General features: G+C 42.9%; 1 protein-coding gene across 4 annotated transcripts in view; it reads right to left on the bottom strand.

Moving 5' to 3' along the window:
* The window catches only part of RUNX2 (RUNX family transcription factor 2), a 147,961-nt gene that overhangs the window by 13,665 nt on the left and 112,231 nt on the right, over positions 1–22,065 (bottom strand). Inside the window, exon 6 of one of the 4 annotated variants that reach the window (XM_047794877.1) lies at positions 20,820–21,899. The exons of the other annotated variants lie outside the window; for them this stretch is intronic. Within the exon in view, the coding sequence (XP_047650833.1) occupies positions 21,796–21,899 (104 nt within the window). The 3' untranslated portion in view covers positions 20,820–21,795. Of the gene's footprint in view, positions 1–20,819; positions 21,900–22,065 lie in introns of those variants that run through there. 4 annotated transcript variants of the gene reach the window in all.

Genomic DNA, 22,065 nt, shown 5'->3' with positions numbered 1-22,065 from the left:
AAGCCATTTCCAGCCCATGCACACGTCTGTGCTCCCATTTAGAGAGGATGGGATATATTGGGAACACACATATGGAAACACTTTCAGAGAATCAGTTTCCATGAAATTCATAATGAGCCAAGTGGCTTCAGATGTGGTTGCGTTCCTCCGATTAGCCAGAAAAAAAAAGGGGGGGGGGAGAAAAAAAGGAGGAAAAAAGGGACAAATCCACCCTTTCAGACCTTATTTCAGTTTCAGAGAAATTAAAAACCACTAATGACTTCTGGCTACCAAAACACGGAGCCACAATTAAGAGAGGAGGAACTAGGAGAAAAAGGGAAAAAGGCTTAAAAGCAATAGCCTTTCCCTCCTAAAAATAACAGCTTCGGTATCAGTAATCTTATCTTAAATCAGGGGAAGGCTTTCCTGTGGTGGTACCTGCCTAGAGTGGCACAATTAACTCTCCGGCATCCTGGCCACATGCAGTGCGCATGCGCACGTGTGGGGCGGGGCCGTGCGGAAGGAGGCAGCGGCCCGGAGACCCGCTTTTATTTGATAACATATGTGGCCAATTAAGATTATTTTAAAAATTGCAAGTCAATGATAAATTGTTCCTAAGTAAATCTTTCCAAAAAGCCTGCATGCAAAAGGAACAGCCTGGCATTTTCCTGTGGCCCGTGCAAGTGGTAACTCAAGACTATATTAAAAGCAGAAATTTATGAACTGGTTGAGATATTATATATTAGACACCCAAGCCTAGCTGATAGGAGAGCATGAAATACAAGAAGGGAACAAATGGCGTGCGGGGCCGCGGAGGAGGCGGGGGGCAGTTTAAAGAGGGACATTCAACTGATCTTAGTAAGGTAAAACATTATGTTTATATTCAAACCCAAAAGGGCATATTACGGAGTAAAATTCACATAAATTTTAAGGTGTAACAGGAGACGTGAGCATGCTTTCTAGGGAGGAGTTGGGGTTGGTTTGGGTTACGTACGTCAGCAGAAAGGGGACCACAGAGCCGAGGAGACCCGGAGCTCCCTCTGCCCTTTGGGTGCTTTGATGGAAAAGTCTGAGGGGCTCTTCTTTCAAGCTTGGTAGCAGCCTAACCCCCTTGTTTAGGAACGCCTGGGCTGGGGACACGTCAAGATCAGTCTTTGCTCCAACCATAGGCATCCTCCAAGGGATTTTATTTTGTAGTCACAGGATCCCGTGGTGTCACAGCTTCTACTAAGAGGAAAGAATGGGGAGCCACACCCCACAGTCAAAGGCTCCCACCTGCAGTGCAGCATTACTCCCTGGATGATGTCCACTGGCCGCAGGGCAGTAACTCCTCCCCCCAGCCCTGGGAAGGAGACAGTGTCACTGACCCCACATGATGGAGGACAGACTGAAGCTCAGAGAAGCAAAGTGATTTCCTTAAGTTACAGACCAGTAAATACATGGTGGCCCAGGACCTGGCCCTAGACCTGGGGCAGAGGAGGGGGGCGTTCACCTTCCATGATCCCCCTCTGAAGTACAGGGATTCAGTGTCAATGAAGGCAAATTTTAACACACTGGCAGCCATGCCTACCTGGAGAGCACGGAAGTAAAGGTTCTGATCGATTAGCAGGGACTGCCCTGGGATGGAGGTGGAGGGGGTATGTGGAATGGGGAGGCTGTTTCCTGCCCCCTATTTTCCGTGGGCGACTCGGCCCTGGAATTCTCAAATTGTCTTTAGTGCTGATACTCGGTGTGATCACAAGCAAATAAAATCTTAACATTTCTCAGGTACTCTCACTGAGTAAATCAGAACTGGCGAAAGTCCACAGCAAATAGCAAACATCTCCATCTCAAAACGATGTTCCTTCTTAACGGTCTCATCTGAGTTAGTAGAGCCAAAGAAGAAGGAAAATCAAAAAATCTGGGTCCAAGCTAGGGAAGACATGCATTGAGACTCAGAACTCTGAAAACGCCCAAGTAATTCCACATACCCAGCTCTAGACCCCACCAAGCTCTTCTGCAAAAAAACAAACAACAATACCGACAAAAAACCTCGAGCCTGTTGCCGTGGGGAAAGGGGCTAGAAGAGCAAATAATCACCATAGAGACCTCGTTCCACCGCCCCCTAAATAACCAGACTGTGTGCTCAGATGCAGCTCAATTCTCCCCTTAAAGTAGGAACAGACTTGCACCTCTAAATCCAGCTCAATCCAGTCTCAGATTCTGCCTATGACGGAGTCTAGTGCTGACTCAGGAAGGCCATTGGGTGCGGGGAGGAAGTGTCATGCCTCTGAGGCATCGCTCAACACACGACAAATTTCCCTCAAAAGGCTTAGTGCCCCGGTGTGGTGCCACAGCCTGGAGGCCAGTTTAGACCTTAGCGCTTGTGACTCAAACCACCTGATGCTCCAAGACCCAGCACCAGACGACCCAGGGGCTGTTCAGTCTTGAAGTCGGCTCCTCGAGCTATAGCCATCCCAGGCCTAACCCAACCCATGTAGATCTAGAAATCAAAGCCACAGGCTTCAGCCTCAAACTGTGTCCTGCCAGGACCTATCCTTATCTTTGTCCCCTCACCCTCTCCAGTCAGATGCACCCTCATACGTGCTCGCTGCTGATCAGGCCTGGCATCGGTTCCTGGCCCAGGAAGACCAGCTCAGAGGCTTCCTGGTTGTGACCGAAGGTAGCCTCAGATCCATTCAGGTGTGTGTTGTCAGTACCATCCGCCACCTTCCCACCCCTTCAGGCATTGGTTTACACTATTCCCTCTGCCCTCAGTATCCCCACCCCCACCCTATCTGTCCCTTGATATCCTAAGCAACCTTTTTTTTTTTTTTTTTGCTTTTGCTTTTTAGGGCCACACCCATGGCATCTGAAAGTTCCCAGGGTAGAGGTCTAACTGGAGCTGCAGCTGCCAGCCTACGCCAGAGCCACAGCAACACAGGATCCAAACCACATCTGCAACCTACACCACAGCTCACAGCAATGCTGGATCCTTTACCCACTGAGTGAGGCCAGGGATCGAACCCGAAACCTCATGGTTCCTAGTCAGATTTGTTAACCACTGTACCATGATGGGAACCCCAGACGTTCAGAAAGATTTTATATGCGTGAGGAATAAGGGATATGATGCCAGGGTTACTTAAATCCTCATCTCCACCTGCAATGTGCGTGTGCCTTCTGACGTCTGCCTGTCCATCTTCAGCCATCTGCTTTTCCTGACCCACTACACCTGTTGTTGACCTGGACCCAAAGGGCTCGAGTAGTTCCAGATCCACCAGTTCTGAGGCACACCTTCCATTCTAACCTGTTCCCCAGGTTTGCTTCCTTATCCTAAGAGCAAAAACTTGTTCTGGCTTGCTTTAGTCTCAAGCAAAGTCTCCTGTCCCATGTCAAAACTGACTCTCAAAAAATAATTCTGTTAAAAAACCAGGGCTTGGAGTTTCCCCTGTGGCATTTCTGCAGCGCCAGGAAGCAGGTGAGATCCTGGCACAGTGGGTTAAAAAGGATCCAGCTTTGTTGCAGTTGTGACATAGGTCTCGAAACTGAGGCTCTGATCTGATCCCTGGCCCGGGAGCTCCATACGCTGGTGTGGCCCAAAAAGGAAAAAAAAAAAAAATCAGATCTCAAATGTATACTTTTGCTTTTTAGGTTGTCACTGTTTCCATACATCTGATTTTACCTTCACAAAAAGCCACACTGACAGGTACCAACCGATAACGAAGTTTAGTCAAAGAAAGAATGCACTGTCTCAGGGATGAAGCAGCAAGCCAGAATGAAGTTTTCGGGGTTTCCTAACTCATTCCCCCCCAACTCGATTTCTCTCCTTAGCATCTCCTACTTTTCATCCTAAGAGAAGTCCTGACTTCTGAAAGATATTTCTTTAACAATAGGGATCATTTTCGATTGAATCTTTTCTTAAAGTGATGACTTTTTTTCTTTTCTTTCTCTCTCTCTCTCTCTCTTTTTTTTTTTTTTTTGGCTTTTTAGGACTGCACTCATGGCATATGGAGGTTCCCAGGCTAGGGGTGGAATCTGAGCTGTGGCCGCTGGCCTACACCACAGCCACAGCAACGCCAGATCCAAGCTGTGTCTGCCACCTACACCACAGCTCACAGCAACGCCGGATCCTTTAACCCACTGAGTGAAGCCAGGGCTGGAACTTGCGTCCTCATGGATGCTAGTCAGATTCGTTTTCGCTGAGCCGCAAGAAGAACTCCAGTGATGACTTTAAAAAAGCATGCCTTCTCATTTGGGAGGTAGAGCTCCGATAACGTCAGAAGCCCACCTACCTACCTTTTATTTAACTGAACGACTGACTCCCTTTGAAAAGAACTTTTTCTTTGTTTCTAGGATTGAGCCTTAAATCACTGATGAGAATCTTCACAGCATCCTGGGATAATGCTCCTTACATAACTTCCGACACAAACACAGCGTTGTGGTAACTCGTTCCTCTGACAGTCTCAGAGTTTTTCCACTCAAGCCCTGCACACGGAATTAACTCAAAACTTCTGCAAAAAAAAAGTCCCTTTTGGAGTTTGATTTGGCATCAGTTTCAAAGAGCTGTTTGTATATTTTAGAATATGTAGAATTTTCCTTTGATTGAAACCTCTCTTTTAACAATGGAGAAGAGATGATTTCTCTTCTGAGTGATTGAAACAAAAACAAACACATTTTAGTTACATAGGACCTTGTTCTCAAAGTGGGATTTTTTTTTGACAGAAATCAAACCCTACAGATGGTGAAGCTTTTGGCAAAAGCCTTCAAAAGGCCAAAGCCAAAGAGTGAAACTTTTCTGGTTGGAAGAGATAAACAAATGCTAGAGCAAATTGAAAAAAAGGGAGAGAGAGAGAGAAAGCAAAAGAAAAATAGGACTTCCTTTCACTTTCTACTCTACTCGATCACATGCCCTTCTCAACTCACCCACCATCCGGGCAGAGGGGTTTCACCCCCAGTGTTTATTCCTGGTGCTGTGTAGTCATAAACTCGCCGCAAATGGACAATTTCAACATCTGTTTGTGGCTACTCCCAGACTCCTTGTATTTCTCTGGGACGCTCTCCCAAGTGTAAACAGACACACCTAATTATGTATTAAGGTGTCTGAGAGGAGCTACTTGATCACCAAAAATAAATAAATAAATAAGAGGGCCTGGATAGCTCAGTATCCTTGAGAGAAACACAATAAATAGTCCAGGAGTCGCTCCTCCAACAGTGGAGGTTCTCTGTCTGCCCCAAATCAGAGCCCTGTTTTTGCCAGCCTGAGAATCCTGTCCACTGAACCTGTGCTACATGTGGCCCCCAAACGCCTGGTCAAGAGAGGCGGTGTGGTCGCAGGTGCAGGACAAAAAGGCTATGCAGTCTCTTCCTAAGGAATTAATTCGAGGGTAAAAAGAGGACGGGCAGAGGAATAGTTCAGAGATGGCTTATTTTTCTCCTCCAGATCATAATGGACACAGACAGCAATAGCCAAAAAAAAAAAAAAAAAAAATCTGCAGCCTATTGGAAAGTCTAGCAGGAGAATATGACTCTAGAGATTGGATTAGCAGCCAGGGGTGTGGGTTCTGGCCCCAGCACTGCCCCTGACAGTAAGGTGAGCACAGCACAGCCCCTCCCTGACCCCACACACATTCCTCATTGGTAAAAGGATCGAACTTGACTCAAATCATCTCCAGGGATTTCCAGCTCTAAAATCCTGCTTCGACTACCTCCATATTAGACGACCGTGAGAATTCCAAAATATTACCTTTGAAATTCTACCAGAAATACTCTTCCTCTCAAAGAAGATACCCATTTCTTCAGAAACAGTATTACTGGTTTTTAAAATGAGGCATATTCCCCATGCAAAAAAAGATCAGGTTTTCCTCTCTATACATAATGCCAATTTGAAAATTTAGAATATACGTCCACAAAATAAAAGATGTATAACTGTTAACAACAGTTTGCAGAGAGGTAAAAAGAAAATGGAAACACTATGAGCTTTTGAGGAAAGGTTTTCGCCACTAAATCTAGCAGCAAGGGAGGATAAAATTCACAGTAGGCTCACACATTCAGGGAGAGATATGATGTGAGCTATTTCTCTTTCTTCTTGGTTCTGGATTCTTCCAGCAAATTGTTTTGATCTGAACTACCGAAAGTCCAAATAAATAATATTTATATCCACCTTTCCAACTCTTGCAGGAGAGGCTATATTGTCAATGCATAATTTCAGTAGCTTAAGTTTCCTCACCCCACATATAAAAATACAGACTTCCAGGTTTTGAGATTTCATTGAGATGGACATTGTTAAATCTTGAGAATAAAACTTACAGATTTACAAAATCACGAGGTGGATTATTTCCACTGTTGCTTCTGGTAAGTATCTGGTGAATTTTACTATTTATTTGGGGTTCTCTGACCTGCATCAAGCATAAACATTGGCTGCTTAGTAAAGAGTCCCAGTTTTAGGTCTCCTTAGTAGAGCCTGGAAAAACCAATGTGATAAAAATCCCTCTTGGGATGACACTAACAGGCTTTTTGGTTCTGACACGGAGGACCCCCCCCCCCCATGACAACACATAGTGGGGAAAGCACACGTGGAGCTCAAAGACTTGGGGTTCAGTCTTTATTCTCCCTGCCTCTTTCACCAAGAGACGTAGAGGTCAAATCTCTGAATGTCTTACTGGCAGAACAGGGACTGAAATAACATCTGTACTCCAATGAGCTATGGTCAGATTAAATGAGAATGTCTGTAAAAGTCTTTTCTATATATTTGAACCACTATCTAAATATTATTATCATTATTATCTGTGTTTTGAGAGCTCCTGCTGTGGCACAGTGGGTTAAGGATCCAACTGCAGTGGCTCAGGTCACTGTGGAGATGTGGGTTCAATCCTCCCCCACCCCCCGCCCCGACCCCGGCCTGGCACAGTGGGTTATAAGATCCGGCACTTGTAAGGTCACAGCTGCAGCTCAGATTCAATTCCTTTACTGTTCTACACGATATATATATATATATTTTCTTTTTAGGGCTGCTCCCATGGCCTATGGAAGTTCCTGGGCTAGGAATCGAATTGGAGCTGCAAGCTCCCAGTCTATGTGGCAGCCATGTAACACGGGATCCGAGCCGCATCTGCAGCCTATGCTGTAGCTCACGGCAACGATGACTCCTTAACCCACTGAGTGAGGCCAGAGATCGAATCCACATCCTCACGGGCACTATGTCTGGTTCTTAACCCGCTGAGCCACTCCTACTACTGTTCTACTCTAAGTAATGAAGCCAGAGAGAAAGGTTAAAAACTAACTTCCACAGCTAAAGAATCAGCCAACTTATTATCCGGAATTCCAATCGATCAAGTTTTCAGAGCCCCTGGAATTAGTCTAGATGTGCTATCCTATGAGATGTTGATGCCCTTTGAAGTGTGTCTTATTTTGAGTCCCTAGAGCTTCCAAAACGCAATATAAATCCATCAAATAAATTTTAAGTAGATTAGGTCACTGAGAAATTCGTCCCCAGACTCTGATTTTTACTACTCACCTTTTTTTCTTTTTGCCCGGGCCCATAGCATGCAGAAGTTCCTGGGCCAGGGATTAAACCTGCGCCACAGCTGTGCCAATGCCAAATCCTTAACTATTAGGCTTGCAGGGAACTCCTCCTTATTTCTTTTTTTCTTTCTTTCTTTTTTCTTTCTTTTTTTTTTTTTTTTGCTTTTTAGGGCCACACTCTTGGCATATATGGAAGTTCCCAGGGTAGGGGTCAAATCAGAGCTGCAGCTGTCAGCTTACACCACAGCCACAGCAACGCAGGATCCAAGCCTCGTCTGCCACCTACATCACAGCTCACGGTAGTGCCGGATCCCCAACCAGCTAAGTAAGGCCAGGGATTGAACCCGCATCCTCATGGATACTTTGGGTTCTTAACCCACTGAGCCACAACGGGAACTCCCTTCTTCTTCTTTCCTTTAAAATGAGCTTACAAATGGTGCTAACGATTTCAGGACCCGTCCCTCTGCAGCTTGGCATGACAGGAAGAAGGGGACACGTGTGTCCACAGAGGGTTGCTAACGATTTCAGGACCCGTCCCTCTGCAGCTTGGCATGACAGGAAGAAGGGGACACGTGTGTCCACAGAGGGTTGGACTTTTCTTATTCTGCCAACAGGAAATGTAAGAAGTGCCCCTATCATTGCAAGATCTTGAAGCAAATTTCTCGAACCACGGATGGAAAGTTTAGGGGCCGGAGAGGGAGGGAAGAATTTCTATTTAAGGCCCTGAAAGATTCTGATCACAGACTACAATGGTTATACTGAGTCTCTGCTACTGGAAGCTTCCTCCTTTCACCTTAGTTTGTGCTTATGAGATTCTGCATAGTTCAAGGTCTCCCAATTTAAGGCGTACCCCAACGTCTCAGTCCTCCGGGAAGCAGCTGCCAGGGTGTTGACTCCATTCACGGCGAAGAAAATGCTGGTACCAGGCTTCCTTGTCTCAAATGCAGGAACTCGGCTTGCAAGCCTAAGGTAACCAACCCTCAAGCGCCTCGCCCAGGGGTCTCTTCATTTCAGGGCTGTTGCCACACACTTCCCGGTGTGATCATCTAATAGACCTGTCTAGACTTTCATTCCATCTTAATGGCAGAAGGCAGCAGTATGTAAAGGCCATGAAAGACAGAAACACACACCACCTACATTTTAAGAAACGATACAGTGCTAATCAGCCCCCTACATCCACCTCATCTTGTACCTCACTGCACTGCAATCGGGGTTTGCACGGTGCCAAGGAAGGGGAGCTACTGGAAATAATCAGATTAACGGGTCAGTGAAAACAACTAAACCAAACACTGTCGGCTCTCAAAATGGATTGCTGGCCTGAATTTTCCAGGTGAGTGGTTCTGAATTCACCTAATAAATGAAGCAATTCCTGAATCACCACTTCGCGGTGGGGTGTATGAACAGTGTCTAAAAATTAACTAAGATTTTTAGAAGATGCAATACGATGCCCTTGAACAGAAACGAATGACTGGGGACAGAGCATTACTAAAATATATTGACGTTGACGGTACAGGCAGATCCCAGCTCCAGTCCATGGCATCTCCATCTCCAGCCCGTCTGGAGGGGGGCGAGGGGGTGCGGGGGGGGGGTGCGGAGGGTTACAAGCCACCATGCTCTCATCAGGGCCACTGCCACAGCCTCCCAGCCATGCCCTTGCTTCCCCCTCATCCTCCTACAAATAGCCAGCACGACCTTTGCAAAACAGAAATCCATTTATATCGAGACCCTGCCTTAAAATCTGCCGGTGGCTAAGCACTGCGGGTATATGCATATACAACCTTCTAATTTGACCAATCTGGTCCTGCATGACCTGGAGAGCCTCCTCTAACGTCATTTCCTCTTGTATTCACTGCGGCCACCAAGCATCCTTCTCAGCTTCGGGCCCCTGCACTAGCTCTCCCCACCGCCTGGGGTGAGCACCACAGGGCTGACCCCTCCTTGCCGTCTGGATCTCGGCTTCAGTGTTTCTTCTTCATCGCATCAGCCTCCTTTACTTTTTTCACAGCACCTACCCCAAGATAAAATGTTCTTATTTTCCACTGCCTACTCTCCCCCCTGTAATAATAACATGCTTCAGTGCTTTACACATATTAATTACCCTTTCATCCTCAAAACAACCTTTTGTTGTTTTATTACTATTATTACTATTAGCCCATTTTGCAGATGAAGAAATTGTGGTACAGACAAGCTAAGTCTTAAAAACCCCGTGATCACAAAGCCAGTGAGTGAAGAGGCCTGGATTTAAGCCTAGAGATTCTGGCTCCAAAGACTGTTTAACCACCACATCATTCGGCAGTAGCAAAAGCTGCCTGAGCTTTCCCCTTATTCATCACTGTATTAATAAAGATTTTTTTATCATGTGGTCATAAAACACCATGATAGCAATGGTTCACTAAAAGGAATTTTAATTCTGATCATATTTTCTCTAATATTTAGAGAAACATTTAATATTTAAAGAACATCTAATTTCTTTAAAGAAACTCTGGTCCTCTGATCCCATTTAGTCTGTCAACAGAATTTACCTGCTTTTTTGTGTTAGTAACCTTTAGCTTCTAAGATTCTTATTTCCCCCATAGGGTAAAGTACAATCATGATAACTATCCTTAGGTAAAGAGAGTATAACACTGATAAGTTGTAGAAAACCAAGCAAGGGTATGTACAATGCCCATTTTAAAAGTTCCTTCATTTTAAAATAAAGTTGGGGTTTTGAAACCTGTCAGCAGCCTCTGACACACATGCACACTTGTGACTTCACCATATACAGAAGCTCGCTGGGGTCAAGTGTCAAGGTCTGAATGTCCAGTTCTTTGGCATTAATGAACCTGATCTTAGATTGCTTCTCATCAGAATCAACCAAAGCATAAAACAAAGCTTTCCGTGATATCTGTGGTAGTTATTCCTATTAATGTAGTTCATAGATCAAGTACTATACTAGCCTTTATTCCTTTTTTTTTTTTTGACCACGCCCATGGCACGTGAAAGTTCCTGGGCCAGGGATAAAACCTGCACCACAGCAGCGACTTGAGCCACAGCAGTGACAATGCCAGATCCTTAACCTGTTAGGTCACCAGGGAGCTCCCACCTGTGTTCTTATTATAGCTGGCCATATCCAGTTTTCTTTCTTTCTTTCTTTCTTTCTTTCTTTCTTTCTTTCTTTCTTTCTTTCTTTCTTTCTTTCTTTCTTTCTTTCTTTTTTTTTTTTTTTTTGTCTTTTTGCTATTTCTTAGGCCGCTCCCACGGCATATGGAGGTTCCCAGGCTAGGGGTCGAATTGGAGCTGTAGCCACCGGGCTATGCCAGAGCCACAGCAACGCAGGGATCGAGCCACGTCTGCAACCTACACCACAGCTCACGGCAACGCCGGATCATTAACCCACTGAGCAAGGGCAGGGATTGAACCCGAAACCTCACGGTTCCTAGTTGGATTCATTAACCACTGCGCCACGACGGGAACTCCAATATCCAGTTTTCTGATGTGTTGATTATCAAGCCTTCCAGGTCTTATTTTGGAATCACAGACATCCAAAGGTGTATGAAGTACCTTGGAGAATACCTACTCCAATAACTCATTTCACACCTAGGGAAACTAAGACCCGTAAAAATTGTGAGGTGCTCAAGAGTTCAGAGGCACACCCAAAATCAGATGACAGGTTCCTCAATTCCCAACCCAGTGCTGTTTCCAACACACTTCCAAGGATGCCAAGAGAGTTGAATCACCATGCCATATGCCTGGGCCTTAGAAGAAATCTTTTTCTGATAAACCAAGTCAATTCAGCACGATTTTACCGGAAAACTGCTCTTTTATCAGTATGAGGTTCAATTCTCTCTTGGGGTGCATGTCACCCACATGCCTCTGTCATTCCTGGACTAAAGAGTTAATGAGGCTTTACTAACCCTTCAAAGAGATATTAACCCAACTATATCAGGAATTACATTGAATGTCAATAGTCTACCTGCACCCATTAGGACAGGGATGGTCAGAGCCGGTCCCAATTGTATGTTATCAGGACCCAACCGTATGCCAGCTACAAGAAACTTAAAGCTAAATATGAAGACACAGAGAGATGGTGTGGAGCAACGGGAAATCTCCTTTGTTGCTGGTGGGGATACAAAACACACAGCCACTTTGGGAGACAGTTTGGTGGTTTCTTACAAAACTAAGCATGCTTTTACCATGCGATCCAGCAACTGAACTCCTTGGCATTTATCAAAAGGAGCTGAAAACTTGTGTCCACACAAAACCTATACACAGACGTTTCTAGATTGTAAGGTACGCACACTCCCCATGAAGGGGTAGAGTGTTATTAAAAGGAGGCTTGGAGTAGTCACAAGTGTATACTGCAAACTCTAGCGCAAACACTAGAAAAAAAGGTTAAAAAAGAAGAAGAACCGATAGGCTAAGAAAGCAGAGAAAAAGGGACCATAGGAAACAGTTAAGGCCGAAAACAAGTGAAAAGGCAACCACAGGATAAAGAACAGGGCAATAGAAAGAAAATCTTAACAAATATATTAGATGTTAATCCACCTCTATCAATAATCGCTTTAAATGTCAATGGTCTAAATGCACAAATTGAAAAGACAGATTTGTCAGAGGGGGTCCAAAACCAAGACTTAGCTAATGCTTCAAAGATACCCCGGATAGCTACCAATTTCTAAAGTCAGAAAAATGGAATTTGTTCTGTTAACTGCACCGCAGGTCAAACCTTCCTTTCTGGAATCTTTTTAGATCAACTCTCCACCCCACCTTGAAGCCACACTGAGAATCACTGTTTTCCCCAGGAGTAGTTTGGGAGATTTTTATTTTATTTTATTATTGTTATTATTATTATCATTTTGGTCTTTTTAGGGCCGCACCCAGATTCTTAACACCCTGAGCCAAGGCCAGGGATGGAACCTGCATCCTCATGATTCAGATTCGTTAACCACTGAGCCACAACAGGAACTCCAGGTTTGCTACTTTTAATGATGAGGACCCCAACAGTATTATCAGACTTCTCCCTCTTTTTTTTTTTGTCTTTTGTCTTTTTGTTGTTGTTGTTGCTATTTCTTGGGCCGCTCCCACAGCATATGGAGGTTCCCAGGCTAGGGGATGAATCGGAGCTGTAGCCACCGGCCTACGCCAGAGCCACAGCAATGCGGGATCCGAGCCGCGTCCGCAACCTACACCACAGCTCACAGCAACGCTGGATCGTTAACCCACTGAGCAAGGGCAGGGACCGAACCCGCAACCTCATGGTTCCTAGTCGGATTCGTTAACCACTGCGCCACGACGGGAACTCCAGACTTCTCCCTCTTTTCCTAGCCTGTTTTTATTTCCTTTGTGGCTTTTTCTGAGAAAGGGTTCTTCTTAATTCCGTATGGATTTCTTGTGACCACACCAATGGGTTTGTTATTGATTTACCATGAATCACTGCTCTCCTTGGCACAGGGTAGAGTGTTTATAACCATCCTTCTATTTGCTATTATTATTCCATTAACAACAACATGATTACTCATTACAACGGGGAACTGCAATGGTGACCCACTGGGTTGGAGAGAACAGTGGCCAATGTTTGGATACAGAAACACTGGTCCTACCCCAGGCCACCATGCTTGGCTATGTTTCTAAGTCGGACACTGAAGGTCAAAGTCTCTCTGGAAAAGTTATGACACTTTCCTGCTTAAGAAATCCTTTGGGATATTCAGGGACAATGTTGCCTGAGCCATATCTGAATTTATATGACTTTCAGAGACTTGACATGCAAGAATTTCCTAAGAGTCACATCAAAAAAAAAAAATAATAATAATAATCTAGGCAGTTGAGTCAAATGGGATCCTAGACCCTAGATTTGACCAAGGCACTTAAATTCTGACCCAATTTAATAATGGATACCTTCCTAATTGTTCTCTGAAAGGATGATGAACTGTTCAAAATAAAAGTGTCCCCAAATCACTTTGAACAATTCAAATTAAAGTGCTGTCACCTGCATTTTATCCTATAGAATTTAAAATATTAAAAAAAAAAAGCTTTTTACTTGTTCAGTGACTTCTCCCAAGGATCTCTCTCTGAGTCCCCCCTTTTAAATATTTCTACATATTAACAAACCTAAAAACTAATAACCTAATATAATCATGCAGTTTCTCTTTTCCTTCCTCCCCCCCACTGGGGACCAATTAATATCTCCTGAGAAATCAATGCTCAACAAAGGGACAAAATAATGCTAAGACATGGGGGTTTCAATGGTCTTACTTTCCCTGAGAAAAAGTAAGGAGGAGCTTGGCTGGTATTTATTAATATCCCAAACAACAGACCTGTCAAGAATATTTCCATGTACATTCGTTCTAAATATGGTGACTAGGTGACTACATACATGCCTGTGTGCTTACACAGGTCACGACACAGAGCTAAGAGTGTTCCTTCACTTGAAAAGAGATAGGAGAACATTCTATAATATAATCACATGCGAGGACCATATTTGTGTATATGGAATATGAAATTAGGATAAAATGACATTATTATCCTTAGTTTCCTATACAGCCCCCCTTCTAGATCTATTCGCTGATGGCTAATGACAGAGCCTAACTCTGAAGCATGCAGCCAGGACGACTGGGGATCTTCCTTCTGCAGGCAAGGACTTCCCCTGAGCATCTATCTACACATAGAGCAGAGAGAGCTACAGAGAGAGAAAGCAAAGGATTAGAAAGCCAGGTCCTCGGCCTAAGGGGAGCCTTCAATCTCGTTGAAGTCTTGGAGAGATAGTAAAGGATTAGAAAGCCAGGCCCTTGGCCTAGGGGAGCTTTCAATCTAGCTGGGGAAAGACAAGATCTCCTCTGTTCTTGTCATAGCTTAAGAAACATTATGAAACCACACATGTCAACAAGTGCAATTTTTTTTCAGATGAAAATGTAATTGTCAGAGTAAAAATCCAATCTGAGCAAAATGGAACTGATTCTTTTTTCTTTAAATTTCCTAAAGGAGACAAGTTTATGCAAGGGGCAAAAGAGATCTCTTTTCACCAAAATCCTCAACTTTCTTTGCATATTCAGGCACCCATATGGGCTGGTATCATAATGTGACCATGTCATAGTCCCATGATGTCTTCTACATGAGACTGAAACCTTCCTGAAGGCAGAAACCATGTCTTCTATTTCGTTTTTATTCACTGCCTGCCTAAGCACACTTTAAGTTGTATACACATAACCACTGAGCCGACTTGAAAAGGCTGAAATGAATTGAGAAAAGATAACTTCAGATAAGAAAGAATGCAAGTGGCCACTAATGTATCGGGTGACATTTGTAAAAATCCAAAAATTTTTTTTGGCCATGCCCACGGCAGGTAGACGGTCCCGGGCCACGGATCGAACCAGCACCACAGTTGTGGCAACACTGGATCCTTACCTGTGCCACAGCGGGACATCCTGAAAATCTCAATTTCTTGACTGGCAGAAACTATTACCTGAATTAAATAAGATAAAACCTAACAGGAATAACTATAAATTTTCATACTTATATTTAAAAAAAGAAAAGAAAAAAAGCTGAAGTAAGAAATGGGAGAAATGCAGCTTGACAGAAAGCAGCAAATATGAGGAAACAACCGTCACATCATCACCAAAGAACCAAGGCCACTTCTGCCGGCACCAATAGGGGCTGAGAAGGAAAGAGTTTGGTTCTGGATGTCAGGCATGAAGAAGGCCACTGAGAAAGTGTGGTCTTCCCAGAGACCACTGACCCAACAGTGAGGTGATGTGTCACAAAGCCCCATCACACAGCAAAGAGTTTAAACAGCACAGGGAACTCTATCTAGTCACTTGTGATGGAACACGATGGAGGATAATGGGAGAAGAAGAATCTGTGTGTGTGTATATATATATCTATGTATGACTGGGTCACTTTGCTATGTAGCAGGAGTTGACAGACCATTGTAACTCAACTATAATAGAAAAAATTAAAATCTGTAATAGAAAAAATTTAAATCTCACAAAAAATAAATATAAAGAGGAGGCATGAAAAAGAATGTGTGTGTATATGTATCATATATATATGTATGTATGTATATATATATATATATATATATATATATGACTGAATCACTTGGCTATACAGCAGAAATTAACATGACATTGTAAATCAACCGTACGTCCATAAGCTTTTTTTTAAAGGGGGTTGGGGAGGAGGAGAATGGGGGAGACCAGGAAAGATTCAGAGGCTAAGACTGTAAGAAACGATCATTGTCCAAACCAGATCTTTTGCTTTGTTTCTGAGGACTGGTTTTGCTTCAGTTTATGGCTTAGTTAATACAATTTCTATCGTTTTCTCAGAAAAGACTTTGACACTTTATTACATGACAGCTATAATTAATGTCAGACTCTAAATGAGAAATCAAAAACTCTATGTGATCATTTGGTTTCAAGCTGGCCCTAAAGTATGTTTTGGCATGATTACCAACTGTTAGCAGCAAGTTCTGGAAACAGATGCAGTCTTGATATGTGTTCTAAATGTGAAACACATTGCAAAAAGACTTGGAGATAAAAATACACACTACTCATGCACACGCTTACCATGCTAGTCCTGTCCTTATCAGCCATAAAAAAGTTTCTCATGTGCTGCCCTTGATTTGCTGTTCCAGGTGAACAAAATCATCTTTTTTCCCTTTTTTCTTCCATTTTTTTCTCCTACATGCCGATTTGCTTTTTTTTTTTTTTTCTATCATCTTTTCCACTAATATTTGTTCCATTAAATATGTACGGAGCACTTACCATGTGCCAATAACTGTGCTAGGTTATAAGGATTCAGGGCTCTGTGAGCCTACCTCCTCTCAAAGGGGGAAGGCATCTAATTAAAGTATCACTGAAGGAAGATATAGATACATCAGAGATGTGGCCAAAGCCCAGAGAGGGGACATCGACAAGAGAGCGATTCACCTTGAGGAAAGGGATGCTTGCGAAGGATCCACAGGGCCCTGCCTGGCCAATGCCAATAAGTGGACTGGCCAGGAAGTGTGGAACAGCACGGTACAGGTGAGGATGGCTAGGTGCTCTTAGGAGAAAAGGAGCGTCCTTTACCTCAGAGAGGTGCATCTTTGGGGAGGCAGCTAAGTAGCCACATAAACGGACTGCTGTTTTTAGTTGGGTCTGGTTTGCACTTGAATCAATACATAGGACCACCAAAAGGTTAATGTTTCATAATGTGTCTATGGGCAAAGGCAAAGAAAAAAATTTTAAATCAGATGTGGGCCAAAGAGAAGGAAAACCATAGTCTAGACTACTTGGTGACAGTTGCTGTGACAGAGGATGTTTCCCCGGGCAGGAATATGCATGCAATGCTTTTTTAAGGGATGGTAATATTCACAGGGGCAGGGTGAGTAGTCATTGGTCTGGGTGTTTTTAAACATTTAATAATATGCTTACAATGGACTGTTAGTCAAAGGTAAAAACAAACGAGCTATCAAGCTGTGAAAAGATAAGAGAGGAACTTAAATGCAGATCCTTAAGTGAAAGAATCCTGTCTGAAAAGGTTACCTACTGCAATTCCTGTTACTTGGTATTCTGGAAAAGGCAACACTATACAGACAGAAAAGATCAGTTGTTGCCAGGGGCTGGGGGATAAAAAGATCATGTATAGGGGATTTTTAGGGCCCTGAAACTATTCTGTGTGACTTTGTAACCGTGGTTACTTGGCCCTGTGCACTTGGCAAAACCTATAGAAGAGTATAAACCTGAGAATGAACCCTAACATAAACTGTGGATTTTAGGTAATAATAATGTGTCAACAGTGCTTCATCAATTGTAACAAATGTATCATACTAATGCAATATTTTTTTTTAATTGGCTTTTTGTCTTTTCAGGGCCACATCTGCAGCATACGGGGGTTCCCAGGCTTGGGGTCTAATCGGAGCTGTAGCCGCTGGCCTACACCACAGCCACAGCAACAGGGGACCCAAGCCGTGTTGGCAACCTATACCACAGCTCACGGCAATGCCGGATCCTTAACCCACTGAGCGAGGCCAGGGATAGAACCCGCCACCTCATGGTTCCCAGTCGGATTCGTTTCCACTGCGCCATGATGGGAACTCCCACTGCAAGATGTTAGTTAATGGGAAGAAAAAGTGGCTGGTGGGGATGGTGGGGGAGCATACAGGAACTCTGTACTTTATGCTCAATTTTTCAGTACATCTAAAACTGCTCTAAAAAATAAAGCATTCATTTAAATACAAATATATATGATAGCTCTTTTGAAGTTCTTTTGAAGCTCATGACACAACTTAGTTTTTCCACTAGCATCTATCTGCTAAGGCAAGACTGCTTTACCAGAAGCCCTAAGAACAACAATCCCTGGACCGACACTGACCTCACTCCCTGCAGAACCTCTGAGACTCACAGATGGACAATTCTGAGTGATTCAGTTACACGGGACCAGTGACACACAATATATTAACTGACATCTCTGAGAATAGTACAAAGACTCTTACGTGACCATGAAACTAAAACTCAGGTTTCCTCCGTTCAATTGCCTCCACCCTCTTCTCAGATCCCAGGGAACCACAGAAGCCACTGTGTCATTAGAAAATCAACTTTAATACTTTCGGTGAAGTTAGGTTCAAGGTCCCAAGCTTTCTTCTATGAAAGGAAAGGGATTACAGCAAATCTGTCAATAACGTTTATAATCCTGCCATCCCCGCATAAGCATGATTGCTTTCATTACTGACTCTTTTCTCCAAGTGTGGGGTATTGCACAGGTATCAAAAATAAATCCTCACCAAAACAACTGATACTAATCGTGTAGAAAATCAGAGTCAACCCATGCCTCCAGGTTTCATTCTGTCAGTCTTGCTACAGATAATAGTAACTCGTCATACAACCAAGTTTATCCAACTTGGCGAGCTGGGCCAACTACCCTCAACAGATCTAGTAGGAATGGAAACCACTTCTTATGTCCTCAGCCCCACGAACTCAAAAGTTATGCTCAACCGAGGTCCAGGTATGCCCTTGAAACCAAGCCTACAGCAATAAGATAAAAATATCCCCTGCTTGTGTCAGACAATAGCCAGTTTTTAAAGAAAGCAAGATGAATTTCAACTTACAGAATGCAAAAATAACCCAATCGATCACAGTCAATATTATAGGGAAGAAGACTGAATATTCAATTGGTAACACAGGGATTGCCTTTGTTTAGGGTCCATTAAATTTAATAACTTCCCCCTCTGTGGCTTTAAACAGAGAACTTCTTCAACATAAGAGTGACTCCTATTAAACTTAATTACTTGCCCATGGCTGCTGTGGCAGAGGTGTGTCTACCAAACAGGTGGGTCTTAATAAAGGAATGGTTCTGTAGTTAAAAAAAAAAAAAGAAGTCGATCTTCTAGTGTTTTATTATAGCTGCTTTAACGTTCTGGTTTCCTAGTATTAATTGCTGGAGTTTTCCTTTTAACCTCTCTTAAGCCGTCACTCCCTCCTGTGACTTAAGAATGGACCTGCTAAAATAAATGTCCACATATACTTGGCACATTGCTAAAGCTGCTGATTTCAAACCTGGGCTCAGGAAGTGACAGAAATTCGGCTACAGGGGACATTGAAAAATGAACTACATCAAACACCTCCGACTTTGAAACTACAGCAAACAATCCTCCCGATAGTCCTTGATGGATCAAATAGGGTTTTTCCACTACAGTTTCTAGCTTTTGTGGGAGTAATCAAATAATTTTTAATAATTGTATTTGTTTAGAATAATCCCTATTCTGCTGACCTTTGGAAATATTATAGTTTAACAACTAACAGCCATAAACATGAAGACATCTTTAAGAGTCCTGTACAGTTAAGTGGAATTTGTTGATATTTAAGTATTTTGAAAGAAGAAATTCAAGACTATTTACTTACAGAGAAAACGAATAACCTTCCAAAAGACGAAAGTTCTTAACTCTGTCTCATGTAAAATAATCCTAAAATTTGGGAGAAAAATCATCCATACCACCTGTTTTGGCCTCTCCCAGGGTAACTGAGGCAGACAACCTCAGTTGGGAGGACCCTCCCTTTGCATCTTTAATTCATATGCTACACCCCAGAAAGCATGGAGAGGTCCTTGGGTACAATGGCCAAGACCACAGAAAAATGCCTGTATAAATCCCTTCCGTCTCATGAACGTCAAAGAGCAACCCACATGCAGGTTAATCTGAGATGCTTCACTCGGATGGGTGGAGGACTGTTTGCCATGAACAAACCTATATATAATCTCCATTAAGAGGCTAACAGTAGCTCATACTTTGACCCACAAGTCAAAGAATAAGACTCAGCAAACAGCTGTGCCTCTTTTTCTAACAGTATGTAATTCCATAAGATACATTTGGAAAGTCAGTAAGTACTTACTTACATAACCATGTTGCATGAGCTCCAGCAAAGTAATTATAATCCTTGTGTCAAGCCTCACAAGTGCTTTGAACGTCAAAAATGCTGTGGGTGACGGTGACATTATAGGGATGAAGACACGCAATGGTTTGGTTTGTTGTCAATGCTCCTAGCCTTGACCCACACATGGCTCTTTAATAGCATCGGTGAGAATTGGTAGCTCTGTATAGTGAACATCCTTCTAGGATCATATAAGATGAAATAAGGTAATGTATAAAATCTCTGGGGGCTGAGGATGCTACTTAAATACAGATTATTTATGTGATAAGGTCATACTTAGCACAGTAAATGCAGTGGAGTGGGGAACCCACCCCTACAGGGCTTCTTCTGCACTGGACGTCTCTAGACTGGTTTCTGCTAGATATTTTTTTCCCCACTCTGGCAGCATACAGAAGTTCCTAGGCCAGCAATCAAACCCGAGCCACAGCAATGACAATGCTGAATCTTTTAACCACTAAGCCACAAAGGAACCACCTTGATTTTTATAATCCAGCTGGATATGACCTACACTTGATACAATAAGGTAGACTCTATTAGTCACTTACACCACAGAATTACTTATTGTTCAATAAATACATAACAATAATTTATTGTTCAGCCATAAACATATAACTACTGCTATTGTTCTTGTTATAGTATGGGAGGCTACTAAAGGTTAAGGAAATATTTCCTGAATCTTTGTTTTGCACCTGTGAACTTCAAGATAACTGGCTTGTATATTTCTTTGCAGTAAAGTAGGGATTGTGAGTAATATACATATATATATATATATATATCTTTATCATCTTATTTTATTTACTTTTTGCTTCAAATTCTTTATGATATTATATGGTATAATATCACTGTCACTATCAAAGTTCGTTAAGTTTGAGCATTTGTAGCCACACTTGAAAAATTACTCAGGAGAAAGGCTACCAAAAAAAGGAATGATAAAATTGGACTCTCTGAAGGTCTTTAAATAGATTAAATCATGGTCTTTCTTGGCAATTGTCTTCCAGGACGAAATGCAATTTCGTTAGGAATATGTCTTTCTGAAAGAAGTTTCTGCTCGCTTTTATTCTTATGACCCCCTAGAGAAGAATATCAGCGTGCCTAGTTACATGCAAGTGTAACTTAACATTTTCTCTTTTCTGACATTATAACTGAACAGTTATTTTCTCTTAGTGCTTTGACTTTTATTGACCTTTTGTGAATGACTTCCAATTGCTGTCGCGCTATAAAAATTCATAAGAAGTCTATGGAAGAATAATAATGACATTTATTGAGTACTTCTATGCGTCAGGCACTGTGTTAAGCGCTTTATGAATGCCATATGAGTATTAACTCATTTTACATATTTAAATATTTCAAGGGTTTTTAAAAAATTTTAAATGCACGCCGTGGCCATCCATGTTATAAAGCAAATAAACCTCTTTAAAAGTGTACATTTTCACCCACCGATTCACTTAAGCCAGGGCTTGCCTGCAAATTATATACAGACATACGATTTGTACAAAACAATGTTAAACTTCATAACATCAGCTGCCATCTGCTGAGCACATACGGTGCGTCAGCCTGCCCCAAGCACTGTACATGAAGCACCTCACTGAATCCTCACAGGAACCCCAAGAGATAAATATTCTATCCCTGTTTCACATATAATAAAACTAAGTCTCCAAGAGGTTAAGAAGCTTTCCTGCTATGTGGATGGGTTAAAATTCAAACCTGGGTCTGAACCTTCCAACCCTAATGTATAAATGAGGCATTTTCTGCTTTCTCACCCAAGGTCCTGTGAGAATGTTTTGTGTATCCCTTCATACAGGGAGATGAGAGTGGGCGTCTCTACACAAAAGCAGGGACTGTTCTGGAAGGCATCTCAAATGGTAAACATAGGGCTGCTTGGAGATGGGGACAGGGGTTCCTATTTTAGCTGTCTGTGGTATAGACACATAGCTTCCCTTTAGATATTGAGGGGAACAATATGAAAACAGAAGGTATGCAACTTGGTACCTCCAAACCCATGAGGCAGGCTCCCCTCCGAGAAGCTGTCTAGGTCTGGTCCCCCTGAAATGAAAACAGTACTCACTCCAGATGACTCGGTCCCCAAGTCCACTGGGCAGTACTCGGGGGGACGGACATAATCCCACACCCAAGAGCAAGGTCAGAAAAAGCAGGGTTCCTCCAGTTCCCAGACTGTCTGCATCTAGTTCTTGCTTCCTGATTCCCACAC

The sequence above is a fragment of the Phacochoerus africanus genome, chromosome 9, assembly GCF_016906955.1.
Source record: "Phacochoerus africanus isolate WHEZ1 chromosome 9, ROS_Pafr_v1, whole genome shotgun sequence".
Lineage (NCBI taxonomy): Eukaryota > Metazoa > Chordata > Mammalia > Artiodactyla > Suidae > Phacochoerus > Phacochoerus africanus.
The sequence above is the reverse complement of the archived record's forward strand: the minus strand, read 5'-3'. Positions and strand labels throughout refer to the sequence as shown.